Source organism: Agrilus planipennis, unplaced genomic scaffold, assembly GCF_000699045.2.
Source record: "Agrilus planipennis isolate EAB-ADULT unplaced genomic scaffold, Apla_2.0 scaffold86, whole genome shotgun sequence".
Classification (NCBI taxonomy): domain Eukaryota; kingdom Metazoa; phylum Arthropoda; class Insecta; order Coleoptera; family Buprestidae; genus Agrilus; species Agrilus planipennis.
In genome coordinates, this window is record NW_020438863.1 from 21,453 (window position 1) to 40,055 (window position 18,603).

The window sequence follows — 18,603 nt, forward strand, 5'->3', positions numbered from 1 at the left end:
CGCTTAACCCGGTCTAACTATCATCATCATATGTGAATATATAGGTTGAAAATACGGTTCAATAACTATAGGTAGAGTGTGTGAGGCTTGAGGTCATCTTGCTCCTCTTTTTTGATTTTGCCATTTGTATGAGATTCAACATTTAAGTGTTGAAGATGTTCTGAGTTTCAAACGCACAGTACATGGTGTATATATTCAAGTCTATGGATCTCTCCCACCCACACCATGAATATTTCTCTAATGATTTCTCTCAATCTCTCATAACCTGCTGGTTTTTGTTCTCTGTTCTGTTTGATAACAAGGTAGGAATGTGTCAGTAGTGATCAAAACAGTGAGTGAGTTATAAAAAGTTTAAATCTTTAAACTGAATAATGAACATATTTTAATCGTGAAAGCCAAGTCCCTTCACGCATTGGTGCGAATGTCGGTCATTTAATATGTAGTTTGTGGGTTTTCAAATTAAAAGAATCAATTTATTGATTTTTGGCTATTTATTTTATTTTGTGGTCCAAGTGCCAGAGAGGAAATGCTGGACTCATCACCAGAAGATGAGGATTTTCCAGGGCGTCTGTTACATCAAGTATGACACAATTAATAATCTTCAAATGTATCCAGTGTTTATAATGTTTGAAATGTTTCAGGCAGCCCTTTGGGACAACATAGAATTATTAGAAGATCTATTGGAAGGTGGACAGCAGTCATTTATCAATTCTCAAGACAGTTGGGGTAGAACTCCACTACATGCTGCAGCAATAACAGAAAATTCTCACTGCCTCCAGATCCTTCTGAATGCAGGAGCTGATGCCAACATACAATGTGGTCCTAGGGGAGAGAACAAAGTAGGACATTAACATTTCAACCACTTTTGAATAATATTAAGTCAATAATAAATTTCTTTTATTTGCAGACACCTCTTCATTTGAGTGCTGAGCATGGTCATTGCAGCAATGTGAGTGTACTGCTCCAACATGATGCAAACATGCTCATCAGAGACTCAAATGGGATGACAGCATCTGATTTGGCTGACAAAGCCAGACATACAAGGTGTATGATGTTACTAAAGGAGGCAGCTGGTGAGTTTTGAGATAGATCTTTGTATGAATACTTTTGATTATTTGAAAAATTGTTTGCAAAATATCTGAAGCAATATGGAAACTTATGTGGACCTTTAGATAAATTAAAAAAATAATTAGGGGGTCGTGTTGTATACGCCCAATCCTTCTGAATTTTTGCTTACAGATATTACAGATTGTTTTATTAAACCTGTAAGCAAGTAGCAAACATGCAACGGGCAGAAGGGTTGTACTGCAACATAAGAGGTGTCACAGTTCGTCGAATGAGAGGTAGATGGCACTGCTTAAAAGCGCGCGACTATCTTCGAATGAAGTGAAAACATAAAAAGAGTATAGAAAAATAGAACTGCATAAAAATCAAGACACTATGCTACTATTTTATAATATAAACTTTAATTGGCTTAAACCACCGTAAACGGTGGTGTTTTGGGCGTCTACATTTGAAAATTGGTTTAAAAAAAAGTCGCAATTATGAGCTATTTTTTTCGATTTTTTAATAACATATTCTGATAAAAAACACATAGATACCATCTTACAATATCCTGACTGGGCTCATATTATACAAATTTAAATCGGTTTGAAGTAATTTCTGGTCGTCCAAATTTGAAAATTGATTAAAAAGGACTCGAAGTTATGAATTTCGATTTCTCAAAAGCATATTTTTATTAAAATACATAGGTACCACCTTACGACATCATGTCGCTTTTGTATGATACTAATTGAAACTGTCTGTTCAAATCTGAAAATTGGTTAAGAAGGACCCGAAATTATGAACTATCTGCCGCCCTCGTATCATTCAAATTTAAATTGGGGAGATCACTTTTCATGAAATGTCTAAATAACGCATAAATTAATAGTTTGCGTCATCTCGGGATATTTTGTTCTTTTACTTATTGTTTGCGAGAGGCTTTTTCTACCGGAAAATATCGAGCTCTTCGCGAGTCCGTTTCGGGAAACTCTTACCCTTATAATTCGAAAGGTGAAATGTCACGTTTTCTATTAACAGAAAATGTCACGTGTCCAAGAGTTGACTATTAAAGACAGTTCTTTTGCGCTGTGTTTCGACCTTTATAACACGCGACTCTCAGTTACAAATCAATGTGGCAGTCGCGCATTAAACTTCCCTCGGCTCTTTTTTATTATTATCATCATTTCGTCGCACTCCCGACCTCATCGTCAGTTTGACTATTTCCTCAATAGGATGGAGGTCACCCACAGACCCCGTTTCCGGTAAAATGCGTTCGCTGAAAGTCGAACCGGCCCAAAGCTCATCTTGCCGGGCATGGTTAGATGTGTTATCACCGGCATATTGCTTCTGGTCTTTCTCTACATTCTCATGGTGATGTTAAACAACAAATTCGATTTTTTTGTATCCGTTCTGAAGGAATAAAATACGTAAACCGTATGTACCATTATATACCACCATGTGTAGGCACAGTTATCTAATTTTTTGGCTTTAAAAAGATAAATGTTATTATAATTGGTGAAAAACTGACGTATTTATTTGGGAAAGTCTCGGTATTGATTTTCCCAATCGGCGTCGTGACTTCAAATTGACGTGATTGTAGCGCTAGGTAGCAATTAGACACGATAATCGCGTTGTCTGTGATATTTTTTTACATTCATTTTTGAACAGTATTGCTAAGTATATTTTTCTAATTGTATATAATCTTTGTACCTATTGTATCGAAACATGTTTAAATTTTCACCGGAGGAAGGTGTCGATGCCTGTCATTATTTTGAAGATGATGTTTTACTAGTTGATGATAGAACAGGTGAGTCGGAAATAAAGCGTAATCCGATAGCGAAAGCCACTAATCATACAATTAATGCGATGAAAATTCGATATTGTGCGCTAGGTTTTCTAAAATTAGTCCAAGGCAATTGGACTTGTTGTGTTTGCATTCGAGCAAAACTTTACGGAATGTTTCTTATTGTGTGCACATAAAAATGATTTATAACACGTTACAAATTGTATTTTTAAGCTCTTTACATCTCAGTTATTGATTACTTATTATAATAAAAAATATGTATTTCTTTATCGAAAAATAAAAAGAAAATCATAATTTTGCGCTTCTGTTTTTACGGTATTGTTATTTTTAATAAATGTTACACAGCATATAATTTGTTTTTGTTTTATTTCATTTTTTAGTTTGTTTTAATAGTTTTGTTTCATTTTTTCTTATGTTTTGTTCTTAATTGTTTCGTGTGGCTATTTTCGCTTGTTTTTCGTACAAAATTCTATTTTGTTTTCCTTTGTCTTCTCACATGAAAAAAGGCCAGTTAAGACAATTAACGTATAATATAAAACACTTTTCAGTTCAATTCTTCTTTAGATTCTAGAGAAAAAGCAAGACTTGATATTCATGCAGCTCTTCGGGATGCTGTATCGTCTGGAAACCACGATTTGGTACAGCAACTTCTCGGTTCCCTTCCTAAATATGCGGAAATTATTATTAACATGGCCCCAAGTGGGGCCAACACACTACTTTTTACGTATGTACATACTTAATATTTTAAATATTTTGGCTGTCTTAAAACAACAAATGTTTACATTATATCAATTAAAATAATTATCAGGCAAGAACTATCCAAATTAATAATGATACGTTAGTCCTAATCTATCCTGGGTTATTTATTTTTACTGATTATTAAAAATATGCCCTTTTTTGACTTGGTGGTGATTTCAGTGCTTGCCAAACTGGAAACAAAAACATAGTAAAGTTACTGTTAGATAATGGGGCTGATGGCAAATCTCACCCTGTTACTAAATATTCGCCACTTTACATTGCTTGTTATCACGGTCACAAAGAAATAGTGGAAATGCTTCTTTTGAAATTCCCAGAATTAGTACAAGTACGTACATAGTAATAAATATTATTAATCATTTAAAACTTTTATTATAATAAATAAATATTTTGATTTAAAGCAACACACTGTTGAAAGATGGTTGCCAATCCACGCCTGTTGTATAAACGGACACTTAGGGGTGTTAGAGTTACTTTTGAATTTTCCGTATCCTCTTCACATACAGAGGAAATTTTGGTTAGTTTTTCTCTGGGCGTAGTTTTCATGTATGTGTCCGAAATGTTTTGGTTTTGTAGCGATTCGTCAGGGAATTGGGAGTTTTACATGCCGTTTGACATTAACGCAAGGGATGCCACCGGGCAAAATATTCTCTATTTAGCCAGTCTTCTGGACAACATCAAACTGCTGCATTTAATTTTAAAATATCGAGTTAGAGCGACCCGAATTAAAAAGGTACATAAATACAAAGCTAGGTTGATCTTTTTCAAAACGATTATGTTTAAATATTACTCATTCTGTTAAATTAAAAATAAAAACAATTGAGGTTTATTGTTTGTTAAATAATTGGGCTGTTTGTTTTAAAGTTTGCAGTTGTTTTTGAACTGAGAAAAAACAATGAAAATACTACAGACAATTGTTTTCTTGTTTATTTTGTTTTTGTATTGTTCCCAAGCTGACAGTTTCATTAAAAATATTACCTTAAAACAAATTGTTGCGACAAAAATCAACCGAACGACATCTAGCCGGCTTATGGTTGGGTGAGGGGGGGGCTACTTATCCATTTATTTTTTTTTACCAATGATGTTTAGGACGAAGATGAAGTGGCTACACCAAGTTCAGAGAGTAGTTCTGTTGCAAGTCCGACAAAAAGAATTTCGGATGGCATCCAGTCGATCATGTTTAAACTAAGTATTACCCGGTGCAATTCTAAAGAAGAGCAGGTACTTACACACGTCAAATTGCTGCCGATTTTTTCGAAAACGAAAAGTAAAATAATTAATTTCTAGAACGATCCCAATACATCATATCTCTGTCCCTTAAAAATAGACATGTATTGTCACAATAACACGGAGACAGCACTGCACGCGGCTGTAAAGGGCAAACACTATGATATTGCAAACGCGCTTTTGAATGCCGGCGCAAATCCTAATCTTATAATAAGAAGTCTTCATGATATAAGCGAAGTCTTAGAGGACTCCTTTTATGGAGTAAGCACCAATTTGTTTCTTGTTTTTTTTTTTCTATGGATAGATTGGCTACAATAATTTGTAGAATTTGAGTTGCTGCACTATAGAAGACGATTCTACCATTGGTCAGTCCACAGCACTCATGGAAGCTTGTAGAAACCGCGACATACCAATGGTGAATTTACTCTTGAAATACGGAGCTAGGGATGACGACTGTAAAGCCTTGGCGGTGGCTGTTGAAAACAGAGACGAAACACTTACAGCAAAATTGTTATCCGTCAAGGTAATTTGGATACCTAATAATGTTGCATGATAAGAAACATTTGTGATTGTCAGGCTCATCCTGATCCGGAATTCAAGATTAACAAGAAATCCATGACTGAAAACGTCCATCCTCCCCAGTTTAGCATTTTTTCTAGTATAACATACAGCTCGATTTTTCCCAACACTCCCGTCATGATTAATTGGCATAATCAGCGATGTCATTTATCCCAAATTCGGTCCCAATGGCTCACCGATGCCGCACTGCACCTGAACCAAAAACTCAAACAAAATCCTCGAAACTACGACATTGCACTTTATGCTATAACTCGGTTAGACATTTCGAAAAACAGCCTCAAAGCGATACCGCCTGTTGTTTTTCAATTGCAAAGTTTAAGGTAAGGATAAAACAATAAAAATACAGTTGAATTATTTTGTTTTTCAAATTGCTTATAGCACTTGTTTTAAGTGTTGCTGATGTTTTTCTATTACAAATATGTGAAGAACAACGTTGACGTTGTTTAAATGTTCGTTTTATGATTTGCTATTGTTTTTTAATTAAAAAGACAAAAAAGGAGGACGAAAATAATAAAAAATAGTTGGCCTTTTATTCGTTAGCTTACTTTGAGCTTTATTTTGTATTTTGCTTGAATTATTCATCAGAAAAGTGAAACTAGGTGTTGGAATTCGTAAATATATGACAAGAACAAACCCAATTTTATTTAAGGTATTTGAATTTATCCCAAAACAAAATTGAAAAGCTGCCAATATTAATGGAATCTCCAACCAAAAAGGTATTGAGAAGGAAAAAGTCAGTAAACGAAGCTCTTTATTATAATTGTCCAATTTTGGAAGAACTGTATCTGCAGGATAACAGACTCGATCAAATTCCCGAGGGGATCTTCAAACTACCATCTTTAGTAACGCTAGCAATTTCTAATAACAAATTGCAGGAACTTCCCTACACTATGTGGGAATCCCCGAAATTGAAAGAACTAAACGCGTCATTCAATCTACTTAGAGATCTTCCATATGCCCGCGATGTAAGTTAAATAACTATATCTGCGTATCATTCAATTGTTTATTGTTAAAATATTCCTTGAGGTTTATAAAGAAGAATGTGATAAGATGAGTGTTAGCTCTAGCGATAGTCAACTGTCTAGTCATAGCGATCACGAAGATAACACTACATTATTTTGTGGTCTTGAATCCGTCTGTGAAGAAGGGATCAAGTACAAGAAGAAAGACAGATCTTTTGTGTAAGCAGTTTTACGATTTCACTTTTTTCAAATGATTGCAATTTTCTTAGAAATGGTCGAAAAGTCTAAGTTGTTACTGCACGAAATCATCGTTTAAAATTTTAAGTCATAAGCTGTTTAGGGGACAAACCGTTGGTAAGAAAATTGCAACCGTTTGATAGAACTATTTTTCAGGCAATTGGAGTTAAATAAACACCACATTTGGAACAAAAACGTCGAAGTAACGGAGCAAATTTTGCACAACGATGAGACGGTGTCAGAGGTGTCTTCCCAACTATCTTCCCTAAACCTTGCTCACAATCTTTTCACCAACATTCCGGTAGTTCTTCCTTGTTTGGCGGTGAATTTAACTCGCCTCAATGTGTCATTCAATTCCTTGAGGTCCATGTCCCATGTTACAAGTTATCCAAGTTCCTTGAAACAGCTCGATCTCAGTAACAATAGGATCACCTGTTGGCCCAGCTTGCCCCAGATAGAAGCCCAAGACACCATGGAATTGGCCAATTTGGCGTGTTATGCGAGTGGCGGATGTTTGAAAGAAAAAATGCCAATTGTTTCAGGTAATAATCTAACATGGAAGAATTTTCGAAAAAAGATGATGGGGTTTTTAGGTGGTGGAAAACGGGGAAGGTCTATTCGAAACGTCGTATTGCATTCCGTTTGTACACACAGACGTCATTTAAGGTTGGATAATTTAAGAACGTTGATCCTTGCTGACAATCAATTAACTAGAATACAACTGGCTACTGACGATGACGGTGACTCAGGCAATACTGACGATGAAGAGTCAGAAAGGGTAACTTGGTATCATACGTAATGGGTTTTAACATATTTCCTGTATTTTCAGGCTCTAATGAAAGCTAGACTGATGTTTCCCAACATTTCTATGCTAGATGTTAGCAATAATAATTTAAAAGAAATTCCATGTAATATTTATGAATTACACAATTTATCTGTTTTAAATATTAGTGGAAATCTAGGTAAGTAAATATTTAGTAAGTCTGAAGTTATTTGTTTGCCTTAAAATTATATTTTACGTGAAATGCACTTTTATTTACAGGGTTCTTTTGCATAATCTATTAACGCAAATTAAATTAATAAAATATATGCACAAGTAATTTTAATTTTTTTTCCTAGTTTTAGTTATTTTTGTCCCTGCTTATTTAATACAATTGTTATTTATTTATTCGTTTGGTTCATTTATTGGGATGCTTTTTACCTTACGCACTTTTTGTGAGATTTTACACTAAAACACAAATTAAAATTAGAATCGAAACATAAACACAACATAAATTTCTTTGTTGCATTGTTATTCTTTTGTTTCACTCGCTTTTCCCTTGCAATTAGTTTTGATTTATGATTTTTAATGCTTTCAAAAACAGGTGTTGTGTACTTAAGTTTTTATCGGCTGTTGCGCAACTAACACTGCAAAAAGCTAATTCAATTATCACATTTGGCATCCCATGCCAGTTGTTTCGGTAAAAATAGAGCGACGTTTTTAATTTTAGACATCAACGAACTCCCACCACAGATGGGACTCCTGTCTCGCTTGTGGAATTTAAATACGCGCGGCTGTTCTTTACAAGAACCACTAAAGTCGATGATCGAAAGTAAAAAATACAAAACAATGGACGTGATTGGTTATCTTAAGTCGGTTTTGGAAGATGCCCGACCTTATGCGCGCATGAAGCTCATGATTGTCGGGGTGCAGGGGATTGGGAAGACGAGCCTTTTGGAGCAGCTCAGACAGGAGGGAAGTTCAAAACGAAAACCTATCGAGGTTGGTTCATTGACTAGTTTTGCGTACGGTGTGATTAGTATATGTGCATAATGTTTGAAATCACGTCGTTAAGAAGCGGGAAATATGAAGGATATTTTCTAGCATTGGACTAAAAGAATGGGAAACAAAAATGTAAACGTAAAAACAGCTCGTGGTACGAACATATCGACCGTGGGGGTCGATATTGGTGATTGGATTTATGAGAAAAAAATTAGAAACCAATCGACTCACGGGCCCGTTATATTTAGGACTTGGGATTTTGGTGGTCAGAAAGAGTAAGTAAAAACGAGTTTTCTTCCCTTGCAGTATTCAGTAAATAGTTTATTTACTCTTTTATCTCTCATCTTACAAAGATTTACTTTTTGGAGTTAGGGTACTTTTTTGAACGAAATTTTGCAATTGGATATTTGTACATCAGGTATACTTCATTTACTTTCTCTAGCGATGTGCCCTTTCCAATGTCTTGGATGCGCGCTGGCAAAATCGTAAGTAGGTAGAAAAAAGTTCATTATACTCTCGACTCTTGTTCATTAAACATACTTTTTCGTACAGTACCTGCCAAAAGTTTTGTTCAATCAGGAATAGTAGTGCGAGTCGAAAACAAGCGTTAAAGTCTTTAATATGTCTTTAAATATAAATAAACATCTCGTTGATATTTTCAGTAGTAAATGGTACCAATAACAGCACATTTGAGTAATGCAATTGTAGTGGATAAAATGGTCAATTTTTCCGTGCACTACTGTACGGATTATACGCTTCTCACCGGTTAAGAGTTTGGCAGAGAGTTGTCTTCTTCCTTTTCTGGCCTACTGCTGTTCTTTTTTACTTTGCGCCGGTTAAACTGAAGGTCACATCGCTACAGAAAGTAAACGAAATAATATTGTTGACCAAAGAATTATTTTTATTGTTGGAGGATGAAATTTATTCTGTTTGCGAAAAATTAGTTCTCATTACTTTTTTTGGGACAAAAAGCTATCAGAACTAAACCAGTGAGGGCTCGATTTGACGTGAAATGTCCCTTCCCCCACCTTCTCTGTATGAGAGGGTGTATGAGTTCGTTTGTTTGTTGTATACAGTCCCTTATTCTTTGTAGATATTATGCGACACATCAGTATTTCTTATCAAAACGTAGTCTTTATCTGGTCGTTTGGAAAATAACAGACGGTTACAAAGGCATCAACGAAATATCTCAATGGCTTGTCAATATCCAAGCAAGGGCCCCAAACTCTCCCGTCTTAATAGTGGGCACTCATTACGACATAATTCAGGAAACAAATCCAAACCTTGCCGAGGAATATCAGCAAATAATTCGCGAAAAATTTATTAACATCGTGGACGCAGAAAAGTGTGGACTACCTCGCGTCCTCGACACCATCGAGATCAGTTGCAGAACTCGTCATAACATCAAACTCCTTTGCAACCTTATTTACGACACGGTGTTCAGTTTGAGACCACCCGGTACGTTTAGTAATCGCAAATTGTTACATCATTAGGACAGATGATTGTTTTTTTGTTTAGGCAGCAAAGAGCTACTGCTGGAACAAAAGGTTCCCGCAAAATATTTGGCATTGGAAGATGTTATTAATCATATAGCCATGGAACGGCGCATGAACAACTTAGATCCTGTCCTGACGGCAGATCAATACCGGACAATCGTCATTACGGAATTGCAACAACGATATAACAGAACTTTTAGGGATTGGGCGGAATTACATCAGGCTACACTGTTTTTACATGATAATGGTTTGTTCCATCAATTAATTTAGCATGTATGATCCATTCATAAAACCATTTATAAGAACGCTTTTATCCAAAATTTGACTTTTTAATTTGGTGGTTATTGTAATGTTCGTGGGTTTAACAAAATTAACTTCTAATACTGATAACTACAAAAACTATTTATTTACACTAATTATTGAAGAACTTAAAAACACTATTAAATTATTACTAAACTTAGGTTATGAATTATTCTATTTATTTACACTACTGTTGATATATCACTATTCACTGCGCTATTTATTTCACTGCTATCACTGTCAATTTATTTCTAGATTCACTTCTGCAACGGTCAATTTATTTCTACTTTCTCTCGGCGATCGTTTCTTCCATTAAATACTCTTTTGTTTACTATCGGGAACCTTTTCGAAACATCCGGATAGTTTCTTTTTTTCTTTAAACTGTTTAACTGCTTTCCCAGAACGCAAGTACGACACACACATTTACAAATACGGCGCACATGAAGAAAGGCGCCCGCCGCTAGTCGGCGAATCGATAAGCCGTTCACACACACGTGTGCCCGATCGCACACAAACACAACAATATGCACTATCTGGATCAATTTTTTCTGAAATAGGCGGTCTTTTTGGCAAATACGTATCGCCTGATAAAACTCCAACTTGGCGCAGTGATAGCTAAAAATTTGTTGTAGGGGTTCTTTTACATTACGACGACGCAACTTTAAAAGATCTTTATTTCCTGGATCCCCAGTGGTTGTGTGATATGCTAGCTCACGTGGTAACCATAAGAGAAATAAATCCTTTCGCCAGATCCGGTATTATGAAACTAGAAGACCTAAAACATGTCTTTAAAGCCAGTAACATAGGCTCTATTGAGACTAAAGATTATATTGTCAATTTGTTGAATAAATTCGAAGTTGCCCTAACATGGGACTCGAGGTGCGTATTAATAAATATATTAAGTGTTTTCTTGATGATGTTTTTTGTCGTATAATGTTTTAGAACTTTGTTAATACCTTCCTTGCTTCCTTCTGAGGAAGATATGTTGTTGGCCCAAAGTGGTCACTCGCATTATCCAATGGTTAAAGTTAAAGTACCCCTCAGATCTAGAGGATGGGCGATAAGGAATAAAAAAATCACAATATCTCCAAAATCTGTTCTCTACAGCGATTCGACAGTTAATAGAAAATTCAAACTTGACTTACCATCAGCGATTGCTTCAGTAAATGGTCAGTAACTTCTGCAAGTCAGAAAATCTTCTGCTGTATTACATTCTCCCTTTTTTCCATATTAGTTGAAAGTACTGAGCCAGGAGCGGCTTTGTATCAAATATCAAGTCGTGGTTCAGGAAAATCGATCACAAGATTGCTATTAATGTCTTATTTTCCTTCTGGCTTTTGGTCAAGACTCATCACGAGAATATTAGCCGATGAAACAATAATTGACATTATCCGATCTTTTTTTATTCTACCAAAAGAGGTTGCTCAAGATTACTATTTGGCGAAACTGTTAGATTTCAAAGCTGAATGGATCTTATGGCAAACGGGTTTGGAACTGAAATATGGGGACATGACTCTTTTCAAAATGAGAGAGGTTTTGCAAACTTCTAACTCGATGTATCGCCATGTTAGGTGAGTCAAAAATTCTGAATTTCGTTCGTTTGTTAGAGCGATTTGCCTTTAGATTTAAACTGAAACAAGACGACGTATGGTGCGACGTCGATATGCAGAGTTCTTCGATTTTGGAAATCCATTTTCCCGTACATTCTTTAGTGGTTAAGCCCTTGTTTGCTGACAATGTAGACTTAAGCAAGTACAAAGTGACCGAGGAATTGACGATAGAATGTTCGAGCGAGTCTACTTCTCAACTTCTCGCTTTAGCAGTCGACCATATCGACATTCTTCTCGAAGATTGGTACCCAACACTGGGCACTAGGTTCGTTCACACTTCAGAGGGTAAATTTTTGGTAACCAGGTTAGTTCCTTGTCCAAAATGTTTGGAATCAGCTGAAGAAATTGAGCTATCATCTTCAACTGATCCGCATGATGGTCCACCAAAGCATTTCTTGGAGGTTTGTAAAATATTTTATGTTTTTATCATCTTACTCGAAGATGAACTTTGGCCTTGATAGGCTTTAAATCAGGTAGAGGAAGTTTCCTACCGCCTTCACAGGATTCGAAAATCCCAGGAATCTTACACTTCTGAATGTGATAGTGGAGTTGGTCCAGATTCAGCAGGTTCCAGTAGGATGCCATCGGTTGAAGGCAATCCAAACGTTTCTGGTGATGACACAAACCCTTCGAATCAACTATTTTACAGCTGGATGGTGGAAGAATGTATTTTGGCAGCCTATGGAAGCAGAAGCATAGTTTGTCCCACCCATCTCGAAATCTCATTGACACAAATAACACCGGACGTGGTAAGTGTATTGACAGAAGAAAAAATTGGAATAAGGATTGCCATTTGGTTTTTCATCTGTAGATCTTTTTGGATTTGGGCGATCGATATTTGATCAAACCGGAAAACATAAAGAAGGGTCATTTACTGGGTAGGGGTGCTTTCGGATTTGTCTTCAAAGGCACTTGTAAAAATCGGGGAACAAATACGGTTGTAGATGTGGCAATGAAGATGTTGCAACCTGTCCATCCTGGTACCAACGCTAGGCAATCAGCTTTAGGTATTTCTTTAATTAGGTGTTCGTGACATGATCCAAATAATTTGGATTTTAGTGGCCTACAAAGCAGCCCAGGGAAAATGGGACAGGGACCCGTTACAGTATGCTTGCAAAGCGTATTGTACAGCGAGACAAGAACTAAACATTTTGGTGTCGTTGCGCCATCCCAATATTGTACCCTTTGTAGGTGTTTGTGGTAGTCCTTTGGCTCTTGTTTTAGACCTGGCTCCCCAGGGAGCATTGGACTTGGTTTTGAGACATTATAGAAGATCTGGGGCTAAAATAGGACCCTACACGTTACAGGCGATAATTCTACAAGTTGCAAAAGCCATTGAATATTTGCATCGTCAGCACATAATCTATAGAGATCTAAAATCTGAAAACGTGTTAGTTTGGGAGATGCCGCCACCTTTCGTTGACCATCCTGATCGTCCTGTGCATATAAAAGTGGCAGATTATGGTATTAGTCGACTAACTCTTCCTTCGGGCACAAAAGGATTTGGCGGCACTGAAGGTTTTATGGCTCCAGAAATAATGAGGTATAACGGGGAGGAAGAATATACCGAGAAAGTGGATTGTTTTTCTTTTGGTATGTTCATTTATGAATTGCTGACCCTCCATCAACCCTTCGAAGGACACGAATCGGTTAAAGAGTATATTTTGGAGGGAGGAAGACCTCCCCTTACTTACAGGGTAAGTTCTGCAAAATATTTTTGTTGGTTTTATGAATTTATTATTTGCAACATTGGGCGTTGAAAAATTGTTTCGAGTTTCCAATTATGAGTTTACTTTGATTTTGGAGCCCAGTGAAGGTGAGTGAAGTCGTGGAAGATTTCTGAGGTAAATTGGTGATTTCAGGAGACCATATATCCTAGTTACTGTTTGGATCTAATGGTCTTGTGTTGGTCTCAACATCCAAAAGATCGACCATCAGCTAGTCAAATTGTATCTGTTGCAAGTGCACCAGAATTCGTTCATTTAAGTGACGTTGTCTCTTTGAGACATTGCGCTTCTGTGGTCGCTTCAACTAGTGCAGTTATTACCAACATAACGGGTAAAAATATAAAATTAATCGTCGTAAAGTTTTTGTTATTTATTTGTTGAAACGACTTGCAGAAGACGGCCTGTGCGGTTCCGAAATTTGGTTGATGTGCGCCAATTCGAGGGTGGATTTATTGTTGGGAACGAACAGGGGTTGGCTGCAGTATCATAGCGTGAACTTTTCGATACGACCCACAGCAGCGTGTACGGTTGGTAACACTATTTGGATAGGCGATTGTTCTGGTCATGTCCACGCTTACTCGTGAGTTGTTTTTTTCCCATTTAGCCAAGTTTCGTATTTATCGATAATTCTAGGGGTGCTGACGGGTATAAAATCTTCACTTATGCTCTCGAAAACGATACCAGCACGTCTGTAAACGCATTGCTCTTTCTGTCGAATTTGAAAAGGGTTGCATGCGCCCTTTCCAACGGTCGCTTGTTTCTATTGAATTCGGAAACTATACCGAGTACCCCGAATGCCGCCGAGGGCAGTTTCGTGATGACGGAATTGGGTTCAAACCACATCCTTTATGCCCTGTGTGCCTTATGTAAAGATAATAAAAAGTGAGTTGAAGAATTTAACCCAATCCAAAAATCGATTAATGTTTTCGCTTTGTAGAACGTTCGAACTTTGGTGCGGATTATCGGAGGGCGAAATATCGATTTATAAATTGAAAGATCACAAAGTGACGGGTCACGAGATGGTGTCACATTTCGAGCCGAAAATTGAAGGCGTTGACGTGGTAAACTTGATCAGTTCGGGGGATTATGTCTGGTCTTATATACAACCGGGGTGTATAGTGTATCAATGGGACCACAGCGGACGAACCATCCTCAACAAATTAGACTGTTCTAAACTGGTACCTTGTTCGGAAAGCTTGAAATCCATCGCTATTGAAGAATCTTTAAGCCCAACGAATTGCCAGGTTTGAACCTTTTAATTTTACTACGTCGAATTTAATGGTTGCTTCAGTGCCTGTAACTTTATTTTATGTCAATATTTTTGTTATTGTAATTTAGGTGACAAGTATGGCGGTTCTTAATGAAGAATTGTATATTGGTACAAAATGGGGGTGTGTTATAATAGCTGAAAGGACGTCTTTGCGTCCCATAACCGTTTTCAGGCCTTTTGAAGAAGAAGTTCAAGCCGTGGTACCTTTGGGGTGCCCTTCCAGGACCGTAGATGGGTCCAATGAAGATGTACCAATGGTTGCCACTTTTGGACGGGGCTATCGAAGCCTTTTGACAAGGTAAGTCAAGTTTTTTTTATTTCTGGTTCGACAAAACCGCATTGGGCAATTTGAGTCATTACTTTTGTTACGGTTAGGTATACCAACGCTTGGAGTAGTGTTGGACCAAGTGTTCTGCAAAGTCCTATAAATTATAATTCTCCTAATACGTCTGCCAGTTCCCAAAACATTTTTGGTCTTCTATGGAAAGCTGAGCATTGGGGGGTTTCGTAATACGATAAAAAAAAAGGATGTTGTTATTACCTATTGATTTATAACATACTTACATGCATATAAATATTTAGATTGTAAACAAAGAGATTAGTTTTACGAAGGTTGTGGTCGATTGTAGCTACCTAGAGATATTTTTTAGTGAGGCTGATTATGTAATAATTGATTTTTTATTGAATCGATACTGACTGGTTTTTAATATATATATTTATAAACAGTTTCCTCCTTAGGTAAAGGTCTAGATTATGGCCCCCAGCCCCTTCGAAAGAGGAGGTCTCCCCCACCACTGTACCATAAAAAGTTTGTGGCGGTCTCACCCCCATAAAAAATTATGGGGGTTAGATGATGGGAGGATCGAGAGAGGGTGATCACCTGAGTAAAACCCCATAGAAAATGAAATTTGATTATTTTGACAATTTGCATACACTATAATTCAAATAAAATTCAGTAAAATAATTATTTTCAAGCGGGTGGAGGTGGGGATCGAAAGAGGGTGGTCACTTGAACAAAACCCGATAACCTAACCTAACCTATTGATATAACTTTCTAAATATTTTTATGTATTTTTCATTAGTTTTACCTTTGAATATTGTTTAAGAATGACTATATAAATATTTACATGTCTAGAAATGTATAAAAATTGGCATATTTATTAACTTTGAACCCCCATAACTTTTTTGGGGGTGAGACCGCCACGAACTTTTTATGGTACAGTGATGGGGGAGACCTCCTCTTTCGACCCCCCCCGCCCCGCCCCCTTCGGGGGTGGGGGCCATCATCTAGACCTTTACCCCTCCTTACATTTTACTCCGCAGATAAATAAAAAGACGTAGTTTTTTATTGATTAATTTTAGATGGAAAATTTTCGGGTATTTTTTACTTACTTTTAGCACAAGCCGTACATTCCCCCATAAAATACTTTGTATTCTTAATATAAACTTCAAACTCAAATTGAATTCTGGATATTTGCATAAGTTACCGTATTGATTATTTATTTGTCTTTGTTTTACACGTGGTTGTGTTTTTAATTTTGATAAAACAATTGTACGATTTAAGTTTGGCGTGCAGCTACAAAAAAATAATATAATTAAATTTCTGTGATTATTATTACTGCAGTGTACCTATGTTTTGTAATGTATGTATTTTTATTTATTTATTTTTTCATGCAATTAGAAAACTTAGGTATGTATAAATTGGAATTGTTATACGTATAATGATTAGATAATATGGATTTTGTGATAATTTTATTGTAATGCACTAGAATAATAAAACAAGTTGCTGTTAGAAATGTTTTTTTTTATTACTAACTCATTTTACGTCGACTAAATTAAGGATTGTAAATAAAAATAATTTAAAGGGAAACAATAATGGAAACATAAACCTATCGTACATATCATATTATCCTTCTCTTACTATTTGATAAATTTGTGAATGAAGACGAAAAACTAGAAGAAATCGTCGAAGTAAAGCCAAATGTAGACGGAAAGCCCAGCAAAAAAGAAAAACTTAGAACTGTTTGTTGTGAATGGTAAATACCACCTAAGACTTGAAGGGTTAGTTGGAGATATATTAGAAGCAGAAACAGGAGTTACGGGGGCAAGAATTTGATTAGGTTATTACTGTTGGCATTTAGTTAGGGTTACTCTAGTTTTCGAGAAACGCGAAGATTAGCTCTAGATAAGAAGAACTGTTTAAATATGCAAATTAGAATTAATAATTGTAAGAATATCCTTTATTAATTAATTAGTAACGATAGTCCGAAATGTATAGAATAGTATATTTCAATACGAATATAAAGCTTTTTTTGATTAATTGTTTGCACAATTTTACTTAATTTCTTCTCCCTTTCAGTTACTGTGAGCTCGAAACTGCTAGCTTCGTGTGGTCGAAATCCACGTTTGTGAACAATTTGTTTAATCACTTTCTTTGTGTTAAAAATTGTTTGGAAAATTATATTTAAAGGAATTGTTTGTAAATAGGTACGCAACACATCGTACACTTCAGCATAAGAAATTGCTAATACTAACTACGTAATACTACTTTGCCCTGTGCTGACAACACGATTATTAGATATGATTACTATAATTAGGTGTCTTTTTATAAACAAGATATTACAAACATTTGTAAGAGAATATGATTGTCGATTTATGTAGGGTTCGCTGAATGTATTTTTTTCATAATCGACACAAAATCGAGTAGGGCAGAGAATCGAGGGGGTTGCGGAGAGGAGCATCCCCGGTAATTCTTCTCCTCCTCTGGTTCCCCATATCTCTCCTCCAATCCTTCGATCGCGCCCGCTGCTTAAAGTCGCGGGTAGCGGGAGCGCGTTGGAATGCCAAGTATTTCAATTAATCCGCGAATCAAAAGAGATAAGCGACGCTTTATGGTCCGTATGCCGCTGCCGTCGCGACGTCAGCGACGCCGGCACCACGCCGCCCCGTGTAACTTTCCCTCGCCCGCCTTCGTCGTGTTGCCGCACCCCGCGCAACAAGCCCCCTGACGCTCCGCGAGAGGGATGTTGTTGCAAATAGATACTAATTTTGTTTGCTTATATTCCCATTCCCGAAGGAACGGTATGATAACTGATAAGTCAACGTGAAAATTTTCTTTTGATATTGCTTTCTAGTGATTTCTCCTTTTCTCTTTTTGTGTTGTATGGATTCGCTTGTATGATTATTGTATTTTTTTTTAAAAAAACAATCGGTCACTTACTTTATATCCTATATTTGATCTCTTATTACAAATATACAGTTGTTTACAATACCTAGTAAAAACCCTTATGTTTGTTATTACAAGAGAAGATGTTTCAGAAGAACGTGACCGAATTCCAAATTTAACAAATGTTGAATTATTTAAAGAATTGTGAATAACTTAAAATTCTAGAATGCAAATTTTTATGACAACGGAAAAACTACAATTTTCGATTGGAAATGATTGAGTTTACTGTAGAAATAGTAGAATTTATTAAGTAACTTGTAATAATCTCAGTTTTGACATGTTCAGTTTTTTTAATTATTACAATTAAATTTGTAATATCAACCAAAATACGTAGTAAATTGATTTTTGGTGGGATTTTATTTTAACAAATTCTGATCCAAATCGTAATTTTTATTATTTTCGGTTATGAAGCAACGGGCTAGTGCGATAAATAAATATTTAGGTAAATTTTCGTTTTTCATTTTCTCTGTGTAATTAGTAACATTTTGCTATCAAGTTATGAGGTAACTTCTTTTTAGAATAGTTTACTATTTTAAATATGGATTTTAGAGTATCTAATAAAATTGTCAAAAACGAATCGTCAAAGCAATTGTTTTTCATTTGACA

The 18,603-nt window shown here is 36.2% G+C and overlaps 1 protein-coding gene across 3 annotated transcripts; it reads left to right on the top strand.

Annotated features, from left to right (window-relative positions):
* The first annotated feature begins 228 nt into the window (after nucleotides 1-228).
* On the top strand, nucleotides 229-15,510 carry LOC108735688 (leucine-rich repeat serine/threonine-protein kinase 1). Of its 3 annotated transcripts, none has more exons than XM_018467760.1 (33): nucleotides 229-580; nucleotides 642-839; nucleotides 908-1,073; nucleotides 3,410-3,569; nucleotides 3,764-3,929; nucleotides 4,003-4,118; nucleotides 4,178-4,334; nucleotides 4,691-4,822; nucleotides 4,889-5,089; nucleotides 5,154-5,351; nucleotides 5,405-5,727; nucleotides 6,057-6,372; nucleotides 6,434-6,588; nucleotides 6,763-7,148; nucleotides 7,200-7,384; nucleotides 7,436-7,568; nucleotides 8,097-8,368; nucleotides 8,471-8,643; nucleotides 9,462-9,826; nucleotides 9,887-10,111; nucleotides 10,797-11,043; nucleotides 11,107-11,333; nucleotides 11,399-11,735; nucleotides 11,788-12,175; nucleotides 12,236-12,523; nucleotides 12,586-12,781; nucleotides 12,834-13,471; nucleotides 13,637-13,832; nucleotides 13,895-14,081; nucleotides 14,135-14,383; nucleotides 14,439-14,745; nucleotides 14,840-15,069; nucleotides 15,147-15,510. In XM_018467760.1, exons 1-33 carry the CDS (start codon nucleotides 527-529, stop codon nucleotides 15,280-15,282), a joined length of 7,707 nt encoding a protein of 2,568 aa, XP_018323262.1. In that variant the 5' UTR covers nucleotides 229-526; the 3' UTR covers nucleotides 15,283-15,510. The 3 variants fall into 3 exon arrangements, with proteins under 3 accessions (XP_018323262.1, XP_018323263.1, XP_025830273.1); XM_018467761.1 differs by having other exon boundaries at nucleotides 12,248-12,523; XM_025974488.1 differs by having other exon boundaries at nucleotides 6,763-7,384.
* Nucleotides 15,511-18,603: the final 3,093 nt, after the last annotated feature.